The 20,000-nt window shown below is 39.0% G+C and overlaps 1 protein-coding gene and 2 long non-coding RNA genes across 4 annotated transcripts in view; 2 read left to right on the top strand and 1 right to left on the bottom strand.

Annotated features, from left to right (window-relative positions):
* The window catches only part of LOC137982765 (serine/threonine-protein kinase 26-like), a 19,374-nt gene extending 17,064 nt beyond the window's left edge, over window positions 1-2,310 (top strand). Inside the window, exons 11-12 of one of the 2 annotated variants that reach the window (XM_068829914.1) lie at window positions 569-705; window positions 1,501-2,310. In XM_068829914.1, the coding sequence (XP_068686015.1) occupies window positions 569-705; window positions 1,501-1,504 (141 nt within the window). In that variant the 3' untranslated portion in view covers window positions 1,505-2,310. Of the gene's footprint in view, window positions 1-568; window positions 710-1,500 lie in introns of those variants that run through there. The other variant, XM_068829915.1, reaches the window with a different exon arrangement.
* Window positions 2,311-13,106: 10,796 nt separating this feature from the next.
* Window positions 13,107-19,003, top strand: LOC137983480 (uncharacterized). The gene is made up of 5 exons (XR_011118956.1): window positions 13,107-16,297; window positions 16,771-16,831; window positions 17,085-17,169; window positions 17,329-17,463; window positions 18,214-19,003. It is a non-coding gene; the product is annotated as an uncharacterized lncRNA (long non-coding RNA).
* On the bottom strand, window positions 17,150-19,056 carry LOC137983481 (uncharacterized). The gene is made up of 3 exons (XR_011118957.1): window positions 18,997-19,056; window positions 18,825-18,859; window positions 17,150-17,285 (listed from the first exon to the last, which is right to left on the bottom strand). It is a non-coding gene; the product is annotated as an uncharacterized lncRNA (long non-coding RNA).
* Between the last annotated feature and the right edge of the window lie 944 nt (window positions 19,057-20,000).

The raw sequence follows: 20,000 nt of genomic DNA, 5'->3' as shown, positions 1-20,000 counted from the left end.
CAAAATCAAATAATTTCCCTCGCCAAAACGCTTGGGAAATTATATGATTTTGGATTACTTGCATTCAAAACTGACTGATTGGACCTCAGAGGGTTGGATCCAGGAAATGTAACGTCAAAGGCTCACTAGCTTAAAATTTCAGCCTTTTAATGCAGCTTATTATATATGCAAAACGCGAGTTTAAAAGTCTGAAAGCCCAAAACCCCTGTTCCCCCATATTAATTCTGCAGCGTGCACACGCATTTGCATTCTTACAATAATGAGCTCTTTACGTCATTTTCTCCTCGATCCAGCTCTCTTAAGATCTTAAAGTTAGTACTGAATGGCAGACCAATAAATAGGAAAATTCCAGTTAAAATAAACAGGTGTCTTTTTGCAAACAAGGCGTAAAACTTTGGTCGCTTAGTATTTAGTTAACATAGTTTTGAAATCCAGAGAAATATAAGAATTGATTTTTTGGTCAGTGGCACTCTCACCTCAGCTGCAACTGTAAGAATGGTCAATTTACCGTTACTGAATTTGAGCTGAACAATAATCGTCCTGTACAGTTGTATTTCGTTTGTTTCAGCTAAACACAAATCACAGTGGTCAAGGACATTCTATAGAGCACCTCATTGACGCGTTTAAATCAGTAGAAACATCGTGTCCTGGATTCACAGATGACTTGGTAGACAAGATTGTAGACAATGTCAAGCGTGTTAAAAGGTAAGCTTGTAGTTCAAGTGGCCCATCAGAGCCGGAGCTTTTCCCGGTTTCTGTGACATGAAGCGACTAGGAGTAATATTATTATTATTTTTTTTTTACTCACCCCTACCTGGATGGGATGCCAGTCCATCGCAGGGTTACTCCCAGCATTTTGCCGGTACCCATTTATACACTTTGGTGGAGAGAGGCACCGTGGGAGTAAAGTGTCTTGCCCAAGAACACATCACAATGTCCCCGGCCAGGACCCGAACCCGGACCACTCGATCCGGAGTCGAGCACACTAACCATGAATGAGGCGCGGTGGCCTCATAGTTGAATGTCAGACAACTCGCCCCAAAGACAATTAGCCAACAATAAGTAAAAGTTCTCCAAATAAACAACACGGCAGATCACAAATCGCTCGGTGGGAAACACAAGCAAATACTAAGCCATGGTAATCGGAAAGAAACACGAGCAATCCCCAACAGCTGTCGACATCAAAGGCCACTCTATCAGTACTACCGATTAGTCGGCCTCCAAGCTGACTTGAAGTTTTAGATACTTTGTAGTTTATTGATTGATTGGTAGAGAAAGATTCGTAAAACGTAACAGCAAGTTTTTATAATTCAACACGGCGGAGAAACGTTGGGAGCTAATCGTCCAAAGTCTAGGGGCTAATCGTCCGGGGCTAATTGCCTTTGGGGCGAGTTGTCCAGATACCAATCCTTTTCCTTGGGCCTTACGACCAGAATAGAAACAGTACAGGTATCCTCTTGTATGGTGAATTGACTATTAATCGGCCTCTTGATTTTCCAGGTGATAAAAGAACAGCGTTCACTGACATCGCTCCACGGGTCGATCCCTGAAGAACAACAGTCAATCCATGCAAGCCACTTCCGGTGGAAGTTACTTTCGGCGTAATTTCCTCCGTTCACCAGCATTAACTTATTTGATGTTTAAAGAAGAAAAAGCCTTTTTATCTCAGAACGTTTTAAACTTTTGTACAGCTTAGCGTTATGTTGCATTCCAAATAGATGTGGGCCCATAAATTGATTTCTCCTTAAGGGAACGGAACTTGTCTTATAAAAAGCAAATCTTACTGGGAGGTATTGAGTTCTCTCATTATAACTCTCAGAAAATACGCGCACTATGATTCGCTAATTTTATCTTGAGATATTTTGCGGGGCGTGATTGGCCATTGCAGCGGTCGAGAGATGTTGTAAGCGTCTTAGTGCCTTTGTTTTCTTGGTCTTCACTGCAAGTCGTGCCACGTGTTTTCCTTATCAATTTTCGGACTGTAAATTGAAATGAGGCCGTCAAACACCATGAATAACATGTATCTTGCATTGGGTGTCAAACCTGATTTTTCAGTGTCCATTCTGGCCACAAGGATCTTACTGACACTTTTCTAACAATTGAAGAGTCTTATGAGAAGCCACCATTTTATTCAGTTTCTTTTGTTCGAATTCGTGGTGTTACTGCTTTTGATTTCAATACTCTAGTTTTTCCAATGCATACCTATACTTATCCATCTAGTAACAATAAATTTATAATAAGCCAGCTTGTAGGTATCATTTTCTTGAGAATATCTTTCAAGTTGAGAAATAAAAAAAATTGCTTTCCTTACACTGTTTTGATTTATTGTTTGCCCTATATAAAATGAACATATTCATTGATAGCCTGCAAGCAGGCTCTTCCGTTGAAATTGGCGCACGGGCGAAATATGGGCGCGTTCCTTTCGAAACTAGTCACCAGGCGCCTATATTTCGACCGCGCGCCATATTCCCTGCAGAACCTACTTGCAGGCAATACACCTTATTCCAAAATGGCGGCTGATGTATGTGTATACAAATTGGCCCTTGGTTCCGTTCAAGATAAAATATTCTTTTGATTTTTGACCTTGAAAACGAGGCAAGAAGGGCTAATTTGAATACCAACACAAGAATATTAAGATGGTAGCCATTTTGGAATAAGGTTTATGGTACCCTGAGACTTGCGCAACTGCCTGAAAGTGCATCAAAACAGCTTTGACGCAGGAGAACATGGAGAACACAAAGAGTGAAAAATCATCGTCCTATGTTAGAGGTCAGGGCCCAGTTTTTCGAAAGCCGATTAACTTATTCAGGATTAGTGTAAACTTTTGTTTCTTGTTTTCAATTTTTTGGTGAAATTTTATTTTGCTTATTTTTGTTTTTTAAGATTGACCCCTTCTAATGTAAAGTTTTGCCGAATATCAGCGTGGAAAAGCATTTGGGAGTAGAGAAATAAACTCCTTGGTTAATTTTCAATCTAGGATTAGCGGTCATCGCCTTTTGAACAACCGGGCCCAGAAGTCTACTGAGCTTCACGGTAGAGTTGGTCACACATGGCGGCCATTTTGGAATAAGGTGTATGTGATGTTCTTCGAACCTGATACTACACTTTCCCGTTTACTTCTTCATTCAAAATTTTGTTTCCTAGTACCCACATTTAGCACTTTTCGGCTGGCCTTTTAGTTGAAAGTGGCTAAAAAAATCCTGCTGTAAACAACAAGATTTTCCCCACCACCTTCGAACCAAACCTAAGAAGCAATTGTATAAATTATCGCAAATATTAAATTAGAAAACCCAAAGTTCCGTGCTCGCTAATTGACTGTCAAAACCCACGTGGTTTTGACGGATGACAGGTGTCATTCGCTCAACCCATGGGACTCTTCATTCTCCTTTTAAACCAATTAAATGAAAGAATTTGGCAGCGGGTGCAAAATTCGCGCCTTTTTCACCTTATGCAAGTTCACAAAGTTTTCACTTTTGCATAATAAGCAGGCGAGCGCGTCATGTGTTTTTTCGTCTCTTCATTTGGAAAAATTGCTTTTTGGACCAGAAAATAATTCAACAATGGACTAAAAAAGAAGTTACAAATGATGAAAGAAGAACAGTGTCTGTTGAAAACGTCTGTGTTGCTTCATGGTGAGAAATTCTCGACAAAATGTTTGCACGCTTTAGCGCCGGCCCAGTGCGTTGTTGATGTAACATTATAAGTGAATTTATTTGAGTCAAAATGAAGTCTCATTTGCAGTTTTGGGGTATTTTTTTAAATCAGGAGAAAGCCTTCTTACCACGGACAAGAACCAAGGATACAATAAGGCGTTAAAAGTTACAAAAACAAGGCCAAAGTTTGTGGCTAGAAGTAAAACAACAGCAACTCTTCGCGTGGACACTCGCGTTGTGAAATAGCAAACTGAGAGTTTTCCAAATGATTTAGTGCTATGGAGCTGAGGTAATTTGCTTTGAATTTAATTTAATTGACTCTGAACATGATTTTACGCTTTTGTAGTATTTTAAACCCACCCTTTAGGAAAAGTTTTTGCTCTGCGTCAAAGCGATCCTTGAACATTTCTTGAATGTGTTGCATTTAAAAGAAACAAAATATTTTCAACTTTGAAAAACTTCAATGTTAACTTTCAAAGAGTCTTGGAAGAATTTTTGGAGCGCTTATAGTCTTTCTAGGAATAACTTTGATGAGAAGTTTCATTCGCTTTAAGCTACGCGCGATCGTTTGTCAAAGCTTTCCCGCTTTTACTGCCGTCAAATACTCGAAGGAGAATCTACTACGGTAGCCCAAAACCGTTTGGCTGGTGGGAAATAAGTAACTTTTAAATTTTTAAATCCTGGAACAAGATTACTCGTGGGTTTTTTTCCTTCACTTGTTTCAAAGCGGGAAGCTGCAGATGTCCGCGTCTTAATTTGCAGGTGAAGAAACGTCAAAGCATTACAAGATGCTCGTTTTTAATCAGCAGAGATTTTGAATCAGGAGCTCGCGACTTGTTGTTTACTGAATACTAACTGTTGTTTACTGAATACTAACAGCCTGAATACTAACCCTAACAGCACAGTTTAAGGGGGAGGGGGGTCCTCCTTAACTACAGCCCTGGGGCCGGTTCCTGAGAAGTGTAATAACTCCATTCCAGGCATAAATTTGCCGGAATAAGGCACATTTATCCCGGGAATAGAGTTATTACACCTTTCAGGAACCGGGTCCTGGTTGCTATGTAAACTTCCATGGACCATTTCTCAGGTTCTAGAACGGCAGTAGACAACTCGCTTGGCCATATGTGTTTTTTTAGTAAACACTCTCAGGTACTGGACGTTGACCATATTTGGTGAGGTCACGTGACCAAAAAAAGAAACACCCTGAACTTTGCACACGATACATTTTAAACGAATAAAATTCACATGATCAGACGTGGAACTTCATTCACTTCGTTTCTTGAAATCTTAAATTTTATCGAAGATATGAGTTTTCTATGGTTGTGATCGCGTAGGATGATGAGGGTAATTTTTTCTTTTCCATCGTCTGAAAATAATAGCCTTGCGACCTTTTTCCTTCGAAATCCGGGGTTTTACTAGGATTAAGACTGGCATTAGTTACGCATGCGCATTCTTGCATTTCAAATTCAATTATTCCACCATTCAGATTTCTTCTCTTCGCGACCTGTAGCTTGCAATTTCGTTGAAATTTTTTGCATTCTTTCCTCTCGAAAACCTCTAAACACAAACTCGGAGACAACAACTTGCGTCGTGTTGGTAGTTGCTAACCCAATTAAAGTCGTATCCATATATTTTTCAAATGTTTCGTAGTTCACTCGTAACTGTGTGAGACAACGCGTTGGGTTGATTTTCGTCCTGTCCACCTGGAACCGGTAGGCCGCTATTAAACTGCTGATTTATGCTTTTGGAGAAAGCAATAATTCCTCTGCAGTAGCTATATCGCTCGAATTTTCCTCAAGAAAAAAATCGGTCTGCTGCTTTGCGTAGAAAATGTTTTTAGGAGTTTCTTGAACAGCCACCGTTCCCACCAACTGGCAGTTCGCAATTTCGCATTTGCGACAGCGCAAACGAAGCTAATAGCGTCTTCAAACCACGCCGCGGCCAAACCTTTAAATCTCAAAACGACAAACAGGAACATAAACAGAAGATCATAGAAAAATGCAAGTCTCTTAATCAGCTTTTCAGATAGTTAAACGTTTCATATTTCCCGCCATTTTGGCGGTTGATCGGCGGGCGGCGTTGGGAGAATTTCGTTCTTAGCAACAGGTTTGAAGTTAAGAAGGACCCCCACCCCCTCCCTCTGAAATCACGTTAAACTTTCATTTTTCGTTTTCATCAGATTTTCGTGATGATCAATTGACTTGTACAATCAGTCTATTTCAGCCTTAAATAATGAAAACAATCGGCTATTTTGCTAAAACGATTGAAGATATATTACCCAGTCGACTGATTAATAGATTTTTTTATTGCTTGTTTTCCTAATTTGAGCTCGTTAGAGCAGCTACAAGTAATTTTTCGATCGTTCAGATCAGTCGCTCACCTGAACTTCAAATTCTTACTAGTTTTTACAACTATTCTCCATCTCATTATTGCTAGCATTATTCTTTCAAATGATTCAAAGGGCATTTAATTCCGTGATTCCCCTTAAACACAATAGGTAAGGCTCTCAACCTCCTCCAAAATAAAGCAAGTTTAAGGTGGCTGGAGCCAATTTCACTACTTTTAAAAAACCTTATCAGAAGGATTAGGGTTAGGGTTAGGGTTAGGGTTAGGGTTACATTTTTCCAAAATTTAATACAGCTCTGAATTGGCCCCCATTTTTTTCTAAAACTTTGCCAATAGTTCTATCTTAAATTGCTAATTACCATTCAACAATAAGAAATGTGGGGTCGCCGAGTTTATTTTTGACATACAAGAAGGTAAAGACGAAATGTAGGGTGTTTTTGGAGACATTTCATGTTTCCATGGTAACCTATTACGTCACAATAGTAGGCACATTTTTAAAAGCAATAATTGGTGTTTTATATGGTATCATAGTATTTCTGTTACGTTATACTAGAGTGTTGTAGTGACAACCCTTCTAATAAAAAGTCTCTTCAAAAAAGTGAAACTGGTTCCAGCCACCTTAACACTGCGTCGGAACAAGGCATTTAACTTGGCTCTTTGGCCGTTTGTTTTTGTTATGGAAATTCGTATTGCTTATCGTTGCGATCTGATTGGATGAATTTCAGCTTTGGCGGGATTTTCATACATGAAAATTGTTCCACGGCACGCAATGCCTGTAGGGTGAACGTGGGCCTTTAAATGACGATATTCTGAAGTCTCACTTTGTTTAATCAAGTTATTTCCTTTTCTCCCATAGGAAAATAGAGCCGGCATTCCATTTGTCTCCTCGTGCACACTGATCTCTGTGACTTGTATAACCTGGTGCAACTCCTCGAGCTTCGATGAACTATGACAGCAAATTAAGAGAGCTACCTCGCGTCGAAGACCGTTATGGTCTTGGTATCGTACACATTTCATGTTTTTTTTAATGGGGATGGGATAGTTAAAGGGGCTAGGTCACGCTATTTTAGGCATTTTCAGCACTGATCGAATGGTCATAGAATTAACTAAAATATCAAAATAACTGTTCAAAACTATAGAAGAACTCTAACAAAACACAGGGAAGCCAAGAAGGGACATGGATGGACAAAACTGGAGAGGATTGAAATGGATTGAGTTTGGGTAAATTTGAAAAACGTCGGCCCACCTTTTTTCAAATTTATATCAGTCTATATCAAAATGTCATTTACAAAGCTTGAAAATCATTCTCAGTTGTTATGTGGCCGTGATTTTGCAAATGAAAGACTCTTGCTCTGCCAATATGACGTTTAGAGCTCTTAATTAACAAAATTAAACAAAATTACCTAAAATAGCGTGACCTAGCCCCTTTAAGGTGGACAATTAATTTACTGAATGGACCTGGGGCTTGTGTCTCGAAAAATGTTCCGGCTCATGTTTTCGTCAGTTTTGGTCATCAATGAATGTTTACTCTGGTTGCTCAACAGATTTTGACCATTTGTACTTATTTAGGTATCCATTTTGATTTTCTTACCCACCATTTTATTTTAATTGTCCGGCTTTCAACTACATTGTAGTCTCCTGAAGGCTCAGCCTATTGGCAGAAGTTTTTCTGCCACTGGGGCGAGCTAGCCCCGGTCCATTCAGATATTACATGCTTAAACGCTGTACGCTGGTTCTTCAAGCCAATTGGTGGAACTTAGCAGTTTTCCCAACTGGTTTAAAAACTAAGTGTTGGGATTTTAAAGGGTATAATTGATTTATTTACTGATGCTTAACACCTGCATTTCAAGTCCGAGGTGAGTGCTTGGTTTTCTTTTATTGTTCTTTGTTCTTGAGCGTTTAAGCAGAAATACTCTTAATAGCCAGAACTCTTTTTTTCTTGCTATTATAAGTACATCAGAAAACTCAAACCCAGGCTCTCTCGGTAAAAGAAGAGACCCTAGGAATGAGCTTCAGATCTTATTTGGTGTAAATTTAAACTTAGCTATTTCTGAGCTAAGTTTACTCACTTTTTTAGTATGAGGTTGAATTTACGCACTCATGACTGCGACATTTCTTCATGGATCGTCGAAAAATTTTTTTTCCGCGAGCCGAGTTGCACATATCAAGCCATCTTTTTCATGGAGCGACGTACTTTATTGCGCGGAGCACACCTTTTTCTTCATGGATCGACGGGCTTTTTGCGAGACGCATAACGATTCGTCTTTTTCTTCATGGATGAGCGACGGACTATTTTTTCCGAGTCTCACATAGTCGTCTTTTTCTTCACGGATCGCCGGACTTTTTTCATGTGGTGTTATAGGCTTGTAGTTTTCTCAATTCGGAGCCCTTTTTGTGCTACCTGATTTGTATTATTAACAAGCTTCTTTCGATAAATGACATCTTCCGTTTTTTTTCCAGCTCCGTGTGATGACATATTCACTACCGATTTTTTAGTTCTGTCCTGTTTTGTCGGCTCAGCTCCTTTTTATTTTTTCAATTTTAGGCTGATAGATTTTGTAGTTTTTGAGTGTCTTTCTTAACAATTTAAACAGTTTTTTCTAAACTTTTTCGAACCTTTATGATACAAGAAGCTCTATATTTATAGGAAAATTTTTCGTATATCTCGCCCAAGCCCTTTCCGTTTTCCTTGGGGTGGTGTTTTGGGTGGGAGGGGTGGGTAAAATGTAATTTAAACCGTAGTTCTAAAGTGACGCGTGAGCTCATTTGATGTTTGTCAGATGGGCTGGTCGCGTACGTGGTGTACTTAATATCAAATAAAAGTACTAAAAAGCTAGTAACAGTTGAAGAGTGCGATTGTTTCTGTCAAACGGTGCGGGAGTTTTCGGGATGTCGAGCATCCCGTGAGCTGGTCGCGCGGATTGAGTAAGAACAGAGATTAGTAATGATAGCGTAAATTAAAAAGTTAACAACTATTCACCGAAGTGGGGGTGGCTAGTGTTGGATATTTAACGAGCCGCAAAGCGGCAAGGTAAATATCTACGTCCAGCCGCCGACACTGGGGTGAATAGTTGTTTAAGTATATACTCAGTATATACTACATGTACTAAAACTACTTCAATTATTATGACTAGCATCCCGTGAGGTAGTCGTGCGTTTTGAGTAAGAACAGGGATTAGTAATGATGGCGTAAATTAAGTAGTTAACAACTATTCACCGAAGTGGAGGTGGCTAGTGGTGGATATTTAAAGAGCCGCAAAGCGGTGAGGTAAATATCTACGTTTAGCGGCCAACACTGGGGTGAATAGTTGTTTTAGTATATATACTAAAAATATTTCAATTATTCCTTTTGTGCTGTATTATCTCACTTTTTTGCTAAAACAGTGAAAGAGATAATATAACACAGAAACATGATTTTAACTAATTTATTGCTGCAACGATTACAACGATTACATCCGTTTCCGGCGCAAATCTTGGGCGAGTTGCTTGTAGGTGAAAGGATATTCAAGGTTTGAGTAGCCAAACAGGGAGCGCCCATCAACGCAATCTGCTGTTTTAGTATATACTAAATTAAGATATCCCTAAAGAGAAGAAGTCATTGCATGGTGAAAACTGAAGGTCATACGCACGACAGACATGGGTTGAAGTTAAAGTAAACAAATTGTCAATGAGGAAGCGGAAGCTGAAAAAAATGTTGAATGAAGTGACCCGTGGAGAGCGATCGGAGAACGAGCCTAAGTAAGTGAAACTGAAATACCCAAGAGAAGAGGAAAGATAAGATAAATAAAAACCCATGAAGAGCGAAAATAATGAAGTAAAGTGATCAACAAGTAAGAAGAACCATGCTAGACTCGCACGACGAAAGAAGAATTAAGCGTCGCAATAAAGAAGATGAAAAAACCGCGGGGAGAAGAGAGAAATTGTAAGAATGCCACTTGAAGTCAAACACGAAAACAAAGTGGAGCGAGAAAGAACAAAGGAGAACGAAGAAAAGCGAAGCCAAACAAAGAAGATTACAACCCTTTTATTCTCTTTATTTGATACTCTTTATCTGCTCTCTTTTATGCAGCTTTATGGGCTCAAGGAGTTTTTTCTGTTATCTTAGCTTTAGCCATGGTGCACTCTCATTGCATCTAGACTCAGGACACTTATTGTTTCAAGTCTTTCCTTGCAAATCTTAAGAGACGGCGGAGAAGAATAAGAAATCTTGCCGGACACATCTAAATGTGATGCAAAAGTTATCACTGAGAAGATGACCGTGAGTGACTACGTCCGGAAAAAAGTGTCGCCATCACAAAAGTAAGGCAGCGGATGACTTAGCATAGTGGGAACAGGATGATTCTAAAAAATGCACGAGCAATTTCTAAAAAACTCTGTTTATACCTTTCCTGGTTGTCATTTATTTTTTCCTGGCTGTCATGCTGTCTTTTTCCAGGTCAGGCTAGATAGGTTTCTTATTGTCGTTTTATGGTCGGTCCAGTTTTGGTACTTGTGTTCTTACCAGGATCTATACAATCCTCTTTCCAATAAAGTTTGTTCTTGATGATATACGAATTATCGGGATTCAACTCATTATAAAGCCCTCTTGTGTTGATTTTTCTCTAATTTTCTCTTGAAGACTCTAACTTTCCTTCGGTTCCCTTGGCTAAGTCAGACGAAAAGAGAAAAGAAAACTGACTGAAAAAACCGCCGAAGAATTCAAAAGTTAGAGGATTGCACGAAAGAAGATTATTAAAAGGCAACCGGCGGAAAGTCAAATAAACGACGGCACATACAAGACGAAGATGGCACATAAGGCTGTGAAATAACAAATTCAGAAGAAAAAGTACCCCTATAAGGACAGGTGAGCGTCATCAGAAGTATTGGGATAAAGAAACGGAAGTAGAAAAACGTGCTAAATGACTAAAATATCCTCGGAATTTTAGATTCAAGCCATACAGCTGAAGATCACGAGTTTAAATAGTAAGAAAGATCAATAGAACATGAAGTAGGGTTTAGGACGTGGTGCGGGGGCTTATGAAACACTAGCTGTTCCATGGGCTGGTCGCGCACTGTCAGTTAACTTCTTATTAATAGTACTTATAATAATACATTAACACAAAATCTAATGCAAGTATAGTCAAGACCGGAGAAGAAAGGGAAGAAAAACTGTATACCAGCAAGGATGGGAATGAAAACAGAAGACACTGCAAAAATTATTTATCTTCTCATCTGTGGACGATAAATTAATGGGCGAAATGAGAGATGCAGATACGACTCTGCAAGTTTCATGAACATGAAGATGAAAATAATATAGGTGGAAATCACGGAAAAGCTGTATTTAAAGCAAGTCAGCTCACAACAAGAATTAACTTCATCGGACGCAATGGTCGAAAGATGCCAAGAAACTCACCAATTTGTGAAGCACGCTGAATACTTCAGTTAATTAAAGAAGCTGCTTGAGAAGAGTACGACGTCAGAGGATTAAAGTTACAAGTCGATACCAGCAAGACGAGAAGAAAACAGCGTTTGCGGCTCTCTGAAACACTCCAGGCATAAAAGATCCGCTTTTCTTGTGGGCGTAATGTGTTGTCAGTAGTCACGCAGTTCGGGTTGATGTTGTCTTTCCCTGATGTTCCTTTGTTGAGGTGCCGCAATCTGAGCCTTTTGAATTCAGTTTCTTCTTCTGATTGGTCAAATACTTCGTAGCACCTGCACCCTAGCTGCCAACACATTAAGTCGCCAATTTGTGGAATACATCGGAAAATTCAGTGAAAGAAAATGTTTGAGAAGAGCATGAAGTCAAACGAGCACTACGAAGAAAACTACCCGTGTATGGCTTTTTGTGAACCAATCCAGGCGTGAATCTTGTGCTTAATGCGTTCTCGCGCATTTTGGGTTGATGTTGCCTTTCCCTGATGTTTCCTTTTTGAGGTGCCGCAATCTGAGCCTTTTGAATTCAATGCTCTTTCTCTACTTGCTTAATATTGATTGGTCAAATACCTCGTAGCATCTTCGTCCTCTATTCCTTTTATTCACACTCCTTGAGTCCTCCCAGACTAACCCTTGTCAGCCTCAGTATGCCAGGTTACTTAGTTTCATCTCTTGCGCATGCTCCCTTTTCGCTGGTATTTATTACTCATTTGAAGGCATCGGAAAGGAAACGACTCCTTTATTGTCTTTCCTCTTTTATGTATTTCCTTTCCTACTTTATTTTCGAGTTACTTTTTTTGTACATTTCAGTCTTTATTTATAACTACTACGCCCTTCTGATAAGGGAAGAGGTTTTAATAAGTGGCGTTGAATTCTCGGATTCATTTATACTGTTTCGTGTTCTTTCCTTGCGATACAGTATCCTCTTTTCTCATTTCCATCTCGTTCATTGTTGTCTTTCATAGTGGTTTAGCCTTTGTTCCCCTCTTTTCATTTAATTTGTGTCAACACCCGAATTCCCTATTTCTTGTTTCTTCATTCAGTTTTCGACTCTTCTCTGATTTATCTTTTGCTTCTACTACATTCAAGGAGATATTTTTACACCAGTCCCTCCTCTCGTATCTATTCGGGGCCAATTATTTTTTTCTATTGTGCTCACCTCGAGTGTTTTTCGCTAATAGTTTCTCACTGGATTCTATGACACCCAATATATTTAAGTGTTATTTCCTCTAACCCCTTATCGTTAATGATTCAAACGCTTTTCCGGGCATACTGTCGCTTAACTACGGCCTGCTCCAAGGACCCCATGAAAGGTCTTTCATTGCTTCATTTGATTCTGATTCTATATATCTCTGACCATTCTTAAGCTGTATTTTTCGTCTTTACAATCCCTTGACGCGCCTCTCCTTTACGCCTGATCTCTTGAGCTTGCTTTTCTCCACTGATTCATCATCTGCCTATTTCCACTCTCCGTTGAACACATGCGCGCATACAATCCAATTATCTAACAAAGAAGCACGCAACGATTCTCGATGATCCTTTTCCACATTCACTATCTTTAACCATTATCACCGTCTTTTTATCACACTTGAGCTAGTAGTTATCATCTTCATCATCCTTATTTCCTTATCATAATGATCATGTTTTATCATCATCATCATCATCATCATCATCACTGACCTTAAATTCATCATCCAAATCGCCATTATCACGATTCTGTTACAGGTAATCATCGAAACATCTTGAAATGGACGGATGGTCGTAAACTACCCAATTCAAAGCCATCACAATGGATACATGAAGATAAACGCAGCAGATTATCTTATGACCTAATTTTTGGGAGCCACTGATCATAAGTTCGATTCATGTCTCGATCTGTTTCAGTTCGAAAACTTCAACAAGCTACCTGCTTGATCAATACTTAAACCTTCAACCAGACCGTCCTTCTCAATCCGTACATGGCTTTTGTCCTCTCATTATCGTCATTTTACCACACTTGAGTTGTTGTCAACTTCATCATCCTTACTTCCTTATCATAATAATGATGTTGATAATCATGCTCATCATTTTAATCATCATTATCATGAATTTGTTACAGGTAATTATTGCAGCATCTTAAAAGGATGGATTCTCGTAAACTGCCTAATTCAAAGTCATCACAATCGATTCAAGTGGATAAACGCAAAGTCGATCATCTTACGACCAAATTTTTGGGAGACATACGTTCGATTCGCATCACGATCTGTTTCGATTCGAAAACGTCAACCAGCTCACTGTTTCATCATTACTTAAACCTTGAATCGGACGATCCTTTGCAATTCTTATATGGCTTTTGTTCTCTCATCGAGCCTTATTTTCGTTTATCTTTCCTCTACGATTCGTGGATGTCCGAAAAGGCACACGTCCATTATTTCGCTACACATTCGTCATCGTCGTAGCTGCATCATAACTTTGTTGGAGGCATTTATCGTAAGTATCTATCCCTTGAAAGGACGCAAGTGAAGTTTTCATTAATTGTCATCGTCATCGTCATAGTCTTTGTTCTATACTGATAAATCATGATCTTCGTCATCCTTATCATAATTTTTTACAGGTATAATCGTGACATCTTGAAATGGTCGAATGGTCGTAAACGTCCTAATCCAAAGCCCATCAATATCGATACATAAAGATAAACGCAAGAGCCGATCATCTTATGATATAATTTTGGGAGACAGTTATCATACTTTCGATTCCAATCTCGATTTGTCCGTTTGTTTCCATTCGAAAACATCAACCGGCTCACTGCTTCATCAATACTTAAACCTTAAATCGGATGGTCCTTCGCAATTCTTATATGGCTTTTGTCCTCTCATCGAGCCTTACTTTCGTTTAATATGTTTCCTCTATGATTCGCAATTAAATGGCGCACGATTCATCTGGATGTCCGAAAAGGCAGACGTCCATTATTTCGCTACACATTCGTTATCGTCGTAGTTGCATCATAACTTTGTTGGAGGAATTTATCGTAAGTATCTATCCCTTGAAAGGACACTAGTAAATTTTTCATTGTCATTGTCATCGTCATCGTCTTTGTTCTATACCGTTAAATCATATTCGTCATCCTTATCATAATTTTTCACAGGTAAATCATGACATCTTGAAATGGTCGAATGGTCGTAAACGTGCTAATCCAAAGCCCATCAATATCGATACATAAAAATAAACGCAAGAGCCAATCATCGTATGATCGATTTTTGGGAAACAGTTATCATACTTTCGATTCCCATCTCGATTTGTTTCGATTCGAAAACGTCAACCAGCTCACTGCTTCTTCAATAATTAAACCTCGAATCAGACGGTCCTTCGCAAGAATTTCATGGATTTGGTCCTGTTGTTGAGTCACGTTCGATATGTCCGTTTATTTTTCCGATATCATTTTGCTATGTGATTGCATGCGATTCATCTGGATGTCCACGGAGGCATGTGTCCATTACATTTAGTCTACATTTATGTTTGTCATCGTGGTACCTGCGTTATAACTTTCTTGGAGGCATTTGATCATAAGTATCCATCTTTGAAAGGGAGCTACTAGGTTTATCGGGATTTGGTCCCTTACACTGTACATACACCATCCTCTTCAAGAAGTAAGCCAAGCAACAACCTAAGCCTGTTATCTGGCTGTCGATTTTCACCGGGCCTATCCTTGAAATCCTGACGTTAACCGGTGACCCTTTCTTTCGTTTTTTTATGAACAGAATTCGACGGGTTGGCGCAGTGGCGAGAGCACTCGCCTCCCACCATTGTGGCCCGGGTTCGATTTCCAGACTCGGCATCATATGTGGGTTAAGTTCGTTGATTATTATTTCCTTGGTGCTAAGTACACTCTGCACTTAAATAAGTTGATTACAGTTTTTTTCTCAAATTCCACGATTTATCTTGAGCTCTATCCACACTCTTTCTATGGCAGTGGCTTCTTATGAGAACGGTTTTCGCTAAAACGAATTCAACATCTGACCTATGACGTGATCCAGGATGGTTTTCATCTCTTGGTCATGAACTTGTCGTTTCATTGCGTGATTCATCATCAGTTTTGCTATGAAGGAATTTGACAAATCTGTGGAGAGCGAGGAGAGGATTCATGTCTAGATGCTTAGGTGTTAATTCGTATTGAAAAAGAGGGTTATAACTACAAGCAGGAATGTTCCATTTTTCCTTCGTTGGTGGCTTGGTAACATGCCTCTTTATACCGGTGCCACTTTTAGATCCCCTAACATGCCACAATTTACATCTGGCGGCGAAGAATATCGTACACAATTCCAGATCCACCTTCTCATGTATTTTGATTTCAGGAATTTCATCTTCTCCCTCCCTTCCCATATTACGTGTTTCTTTCACGTAGTCGCGAGTGAACTGGAGTTCCTTTGCTGCCCTTTTGTCTCGAATTTCTTGCCTTCCGTCTTTGTAACGGATATCCCATTCTTTTCTCCAAACTTAAATTTGGGAAATGAATGCCTGGCTCGATTTCTTCCTTCTACGAAAGAGCCGCATATTCCCCGCCCTCCCCTTATATGTATTGTCTATGTACGTATCCGTTTTTGTTTTGTCTGTGTCTGTATTGTGTGTGTCGTGTGGAGTGTGTGTGGGAGAGAGGGGGAGATAGAGAGAGAGAGGGGCAGAGAGAGAGAGAGCTCGCGCGCGCGCGCGCTGTCGCCGGCGCTCGCATAATTTAACTTATTTTAGTAATATAGATTTATTGATTCTGTTTTATATTCAGTCATTCATGCTACTCTTGATCTTGTGAAGGTTTTTGGGAGATTATTACAGGTTGTCATGAGTCAAGTGGCAAAGGAAAGAAGTGTTGTTTTGACTGCTGACAATTCCGTGTGCCTAACGGAACAATTCTGGTAAGCGATACTTTGTTTTAAGGAGTATGAAAGTAAAGTCTTTATAACTTTTTTCGGAGGTCAGCGCTGCTAGAAAAACCTGGAGCACTAAACGAGAAATAACCGACTTAGCTGGTTCCCGCTAGTTATGAGACAAAGTTATTTCATTCAATTCCTTTATCCACTCAATGTGCACGCGCGTTGGGTATCGTAATCGACTGAAAGTCTTGGCAAGGCTTACATAAGGTGGCAAGAAAGAGCGGGAATAATTATAATTCAGTGACTTTAGGATGGGTCCTACATCTCAAGGATTAATACAAAGTTCCGTTACCAAGCCCATCGGGGATATCACTTTTCTAAATATCAACGTATTCTGGCTGCCTGGCATTTTTAACCCTTAAGCCCACTTACTGTAACGTTGAAATTTTTTCCTTCTTTTTCTTCTTCTAAGACTGGGGTGAAATTGACTGTTATTGTTGTTTTTGTTCTGGTAGGGCACCCTTTAAAGACAAAAAAAGAACACTTACAGAACGTAACTGGAGTCGCCGGAGGGAGGTACGTGCCAGACTTTCCAATATTCAAGTGACACCCAACTCATAAGCACTGGAAAGGTATCTTGCAAATGGAATAGTTGTTTTTCAAGTTCCTGTTTTTTGAATGGGGTTTGGGATCTTTAGATAAGAAAAAAATCATGGATTAAGTGACATTAATGGCGCGACATTATTTCCCTAACTTTTTTTATCCCGAACAGGGTACGGCATTTTAAAATTTTAGGTTAAATTTTATGAGTAAGATATATTTCCTTTAGGTTACAAAGAGAAGAAAGAAAGCAATAGACTCGAAGCTTTCCGGAGTTTAAGAAGAGGGAGAACTGATCAGAGAGAGGCTGAAAGGTATTTACTTGTAATTGAATCATGATATGATTCTTAAAAGTTCATAAACTGTGAACAATAATGCTCTTCATTGTTCTATGCTCAGTGATAGCTCAGCTTTCCAATCGTTTCGTAACCTAGAAATAGAAACGATTGATTAACTATGATGTTTTTTCTTAGTCCGCTAAGTCGATATCCCCAAATAACGCCTAATAAAGGAAGAGAGGGCGGAGGCTGCTCAACTTAGCTAACCTCACGAACAGTTAGTGATCTTGATTTCCGTCTTCAAGTGGAATGCTGCTGCTGTATTCACAGGTACGAAAACTCACTTTTTTGACTTTTAAATTAGTGACCATTTTTCATCACTGACAATCCATTGGCTATAGCTGCCTGTCTGAATGTTACTACGATAATCAAGGAGGCTTCGGATAGCTGTGAGAGTTTTCTAACCAAAAGGACATTTAAAAGTTGGTGATTGCATGCGCCTTCTTTTTATCTACTGAACTATTTTTTAGAAATGTTGGGTGTTTTCCATTTACAAAAAATTTCCGGAAATTTCGGTGGAAATTTCCATCGGGTGAAAGACGTTCCATTTAACTCAGGTCCGTTCGCCGCCCAGTGATTGCGATTTTACGCGCCAAAATTTAAAAATGTGGCCGTGAATAGCCTGGAAGTGATAAGACCTTACAAAAGTTGTAAATGGAACACACATTTCCATCGGAAAGTGTCCAACGGGAAAACAGGACTACCTTTTCAGAAGTTCCGTTTATTCCGGGAATTTTCCAGTGGAACGAACCAAAAACGTGTTCCATTTACATCCCAACCGGAATTTCCGGAATTTCTTGGTAAATGGAAAACGCCCATTGTTTTGTTTAACCCCCAATATAGATCATGTGACAATACTTGAAAGACTTGATCATTCGTCTTGTTCATTAAAAACTGCGCATTCGAGCACGATTATTACCAAATTCGAAAGGCATCGTGATATAAATCTCAGAAGCAAAATGTTAAAAGTGAATAGGGTCTATTTCAAGTGTAATTTGCGCCTCTTTACTTCATATTTAGTTGAGACTTATGCGCAACAATATACAGTACGGAAGGACACCAGCACTCCATGACAGGTCTATCACCTTCAACACAGGGATGCAGTCTCCCCTTTAGTTTTCCAGATGAAGCTATGGTTGTAACCATTAACTCTTAAAAGCTTTCTCGTGTGATCATTACAGACACAAAAGGAAGAAAATTTGAGTTCAAGTTACATTTTTATGGATATAAATTACTGTAAGTGTCAAATAGCCAACTAGGATCTACTGCCCATTTGGCTCTTACTTTCTTGTTAAAAGACTGATAAAATACACATAAGGATTTCAAAAATATCAAAGTTATCGGACAACCACAAAATTGAGGATGAATTTTGATACTAGCCGTGCTTATTTAAACCGTGACCTTACAAAAGATTTTAAAAAATAACTAATGCACCGATTAGCGGATGAAGTTCGGTGTTTAAAATAAATATGACGAATAAGTGGAAATTAAAAATTATGTGCTCGTTAACATGATGGTTCGAGTTTTTAAGCAAACAATTTACAAATTAATTAACAATAAAAGGTGATACATATAACGCGTGTGCCTTAGCAATAACTTACCAATGAATAGATAACGGTTAAAATACATACCATGTTATGTCTTGGCGCACGCGCGTCAACAACACCTGACACGATCGCGAACGCGCGTTAGCAAACAATTTACTAAGAATAAGTGGGTTATAGTATCTTGCAATACATTACAATACAATATTCTTTATTTAACGAAGGCGACGTAATTAACCCAATGAGTCATCTAACTTACCGCCTTCATGCGCGCCGTCCGCAAACAATTTACTGGTGACTAAGTAGAGCCTAATAATGTCATACACTGAAATGGAGTGAGTGAGTTTGCGAACTTACAAATGATTATGGATATGGGTGACACTATCTTACCGTGTGTGAATCACCAATTAGAGGTTACAAATATCATACCATACGATTGAGTGCGGGCTTTTAAAAAAACTAACAAATGACTTACTGAAGGGGGATAACATCATATGACATGATACCACCGTGCGCGCGTTAGCAGACAAGCAACACATAAATAAGTAGATTGTAACAACTGAAATTTACCATTAAATGGTCTGTGCGTGTTGTATAATACTGCTAGGCAAGTAAAAGGTAATAACATCGGTTTTAAAGTAATTATATCGTATATGATGGAAAACACTCACTTGAATAACGAGATGCCAGTAATATCGAAAGAAATGCTCATGCGCGCTTTAGCAAACAACTTATAAGTAAAGGGGAATTCTACGATAGTGTGCGCGCATTATTTAAAAAGTAACTTATGAATAAGTAGATGATTACAAAATATTATAATCTAACAGTCTATCATACGATATGATGAACAAGTAGATTGTTGTAATATTTCTAGCATTTTATGGAGGGTGCTCATTTGAGTAATTGCAAAGTAAAGGGTAAATATCATATATGATGGATCGCGGGCTCTTAAAACAACTTACAAATGACTTACTGACAGGGGTTAATATTATGTGACATGATAGCCTGCATTAGTAATCAACCCATGTACGAATAAGCAGACGGTCACAAAAAACTTAAAAATACTGTGACCTGTATCATAAGATATGATGATGAGCGCTTATTTAACAACGTAAAGGGTGATAATATCACGTGGCATAATAGCGTGCGTGCGTTAGAAAACAACTTTTAAATGAATAAGAATGATATCATGATGGTGTGCGCACATTAGCAAACAACTTACTTGTAAACAACGACGTGGGTACAGAAATTATTGTATTAAAT

Source organism: Montipora foliosa, chromosome 13 (genome assembly GCF_036669935.1).
Source record: "Montipora foliosa isolate CH-2021 chromosome 13, ASM3666993v2, whole genome shotgun sequence".
NCBI lineage: Eukaryota > Metazoa > Cnidaria > Anthozoa > Scleractinia > Acroporidae > Montipora > Montipora foliosa.
The sequence above is the reverse complement of the archived record's forward strand: the minus strand, read 5'-3'. Positions and strand labels throughout refer to the sequence as shown.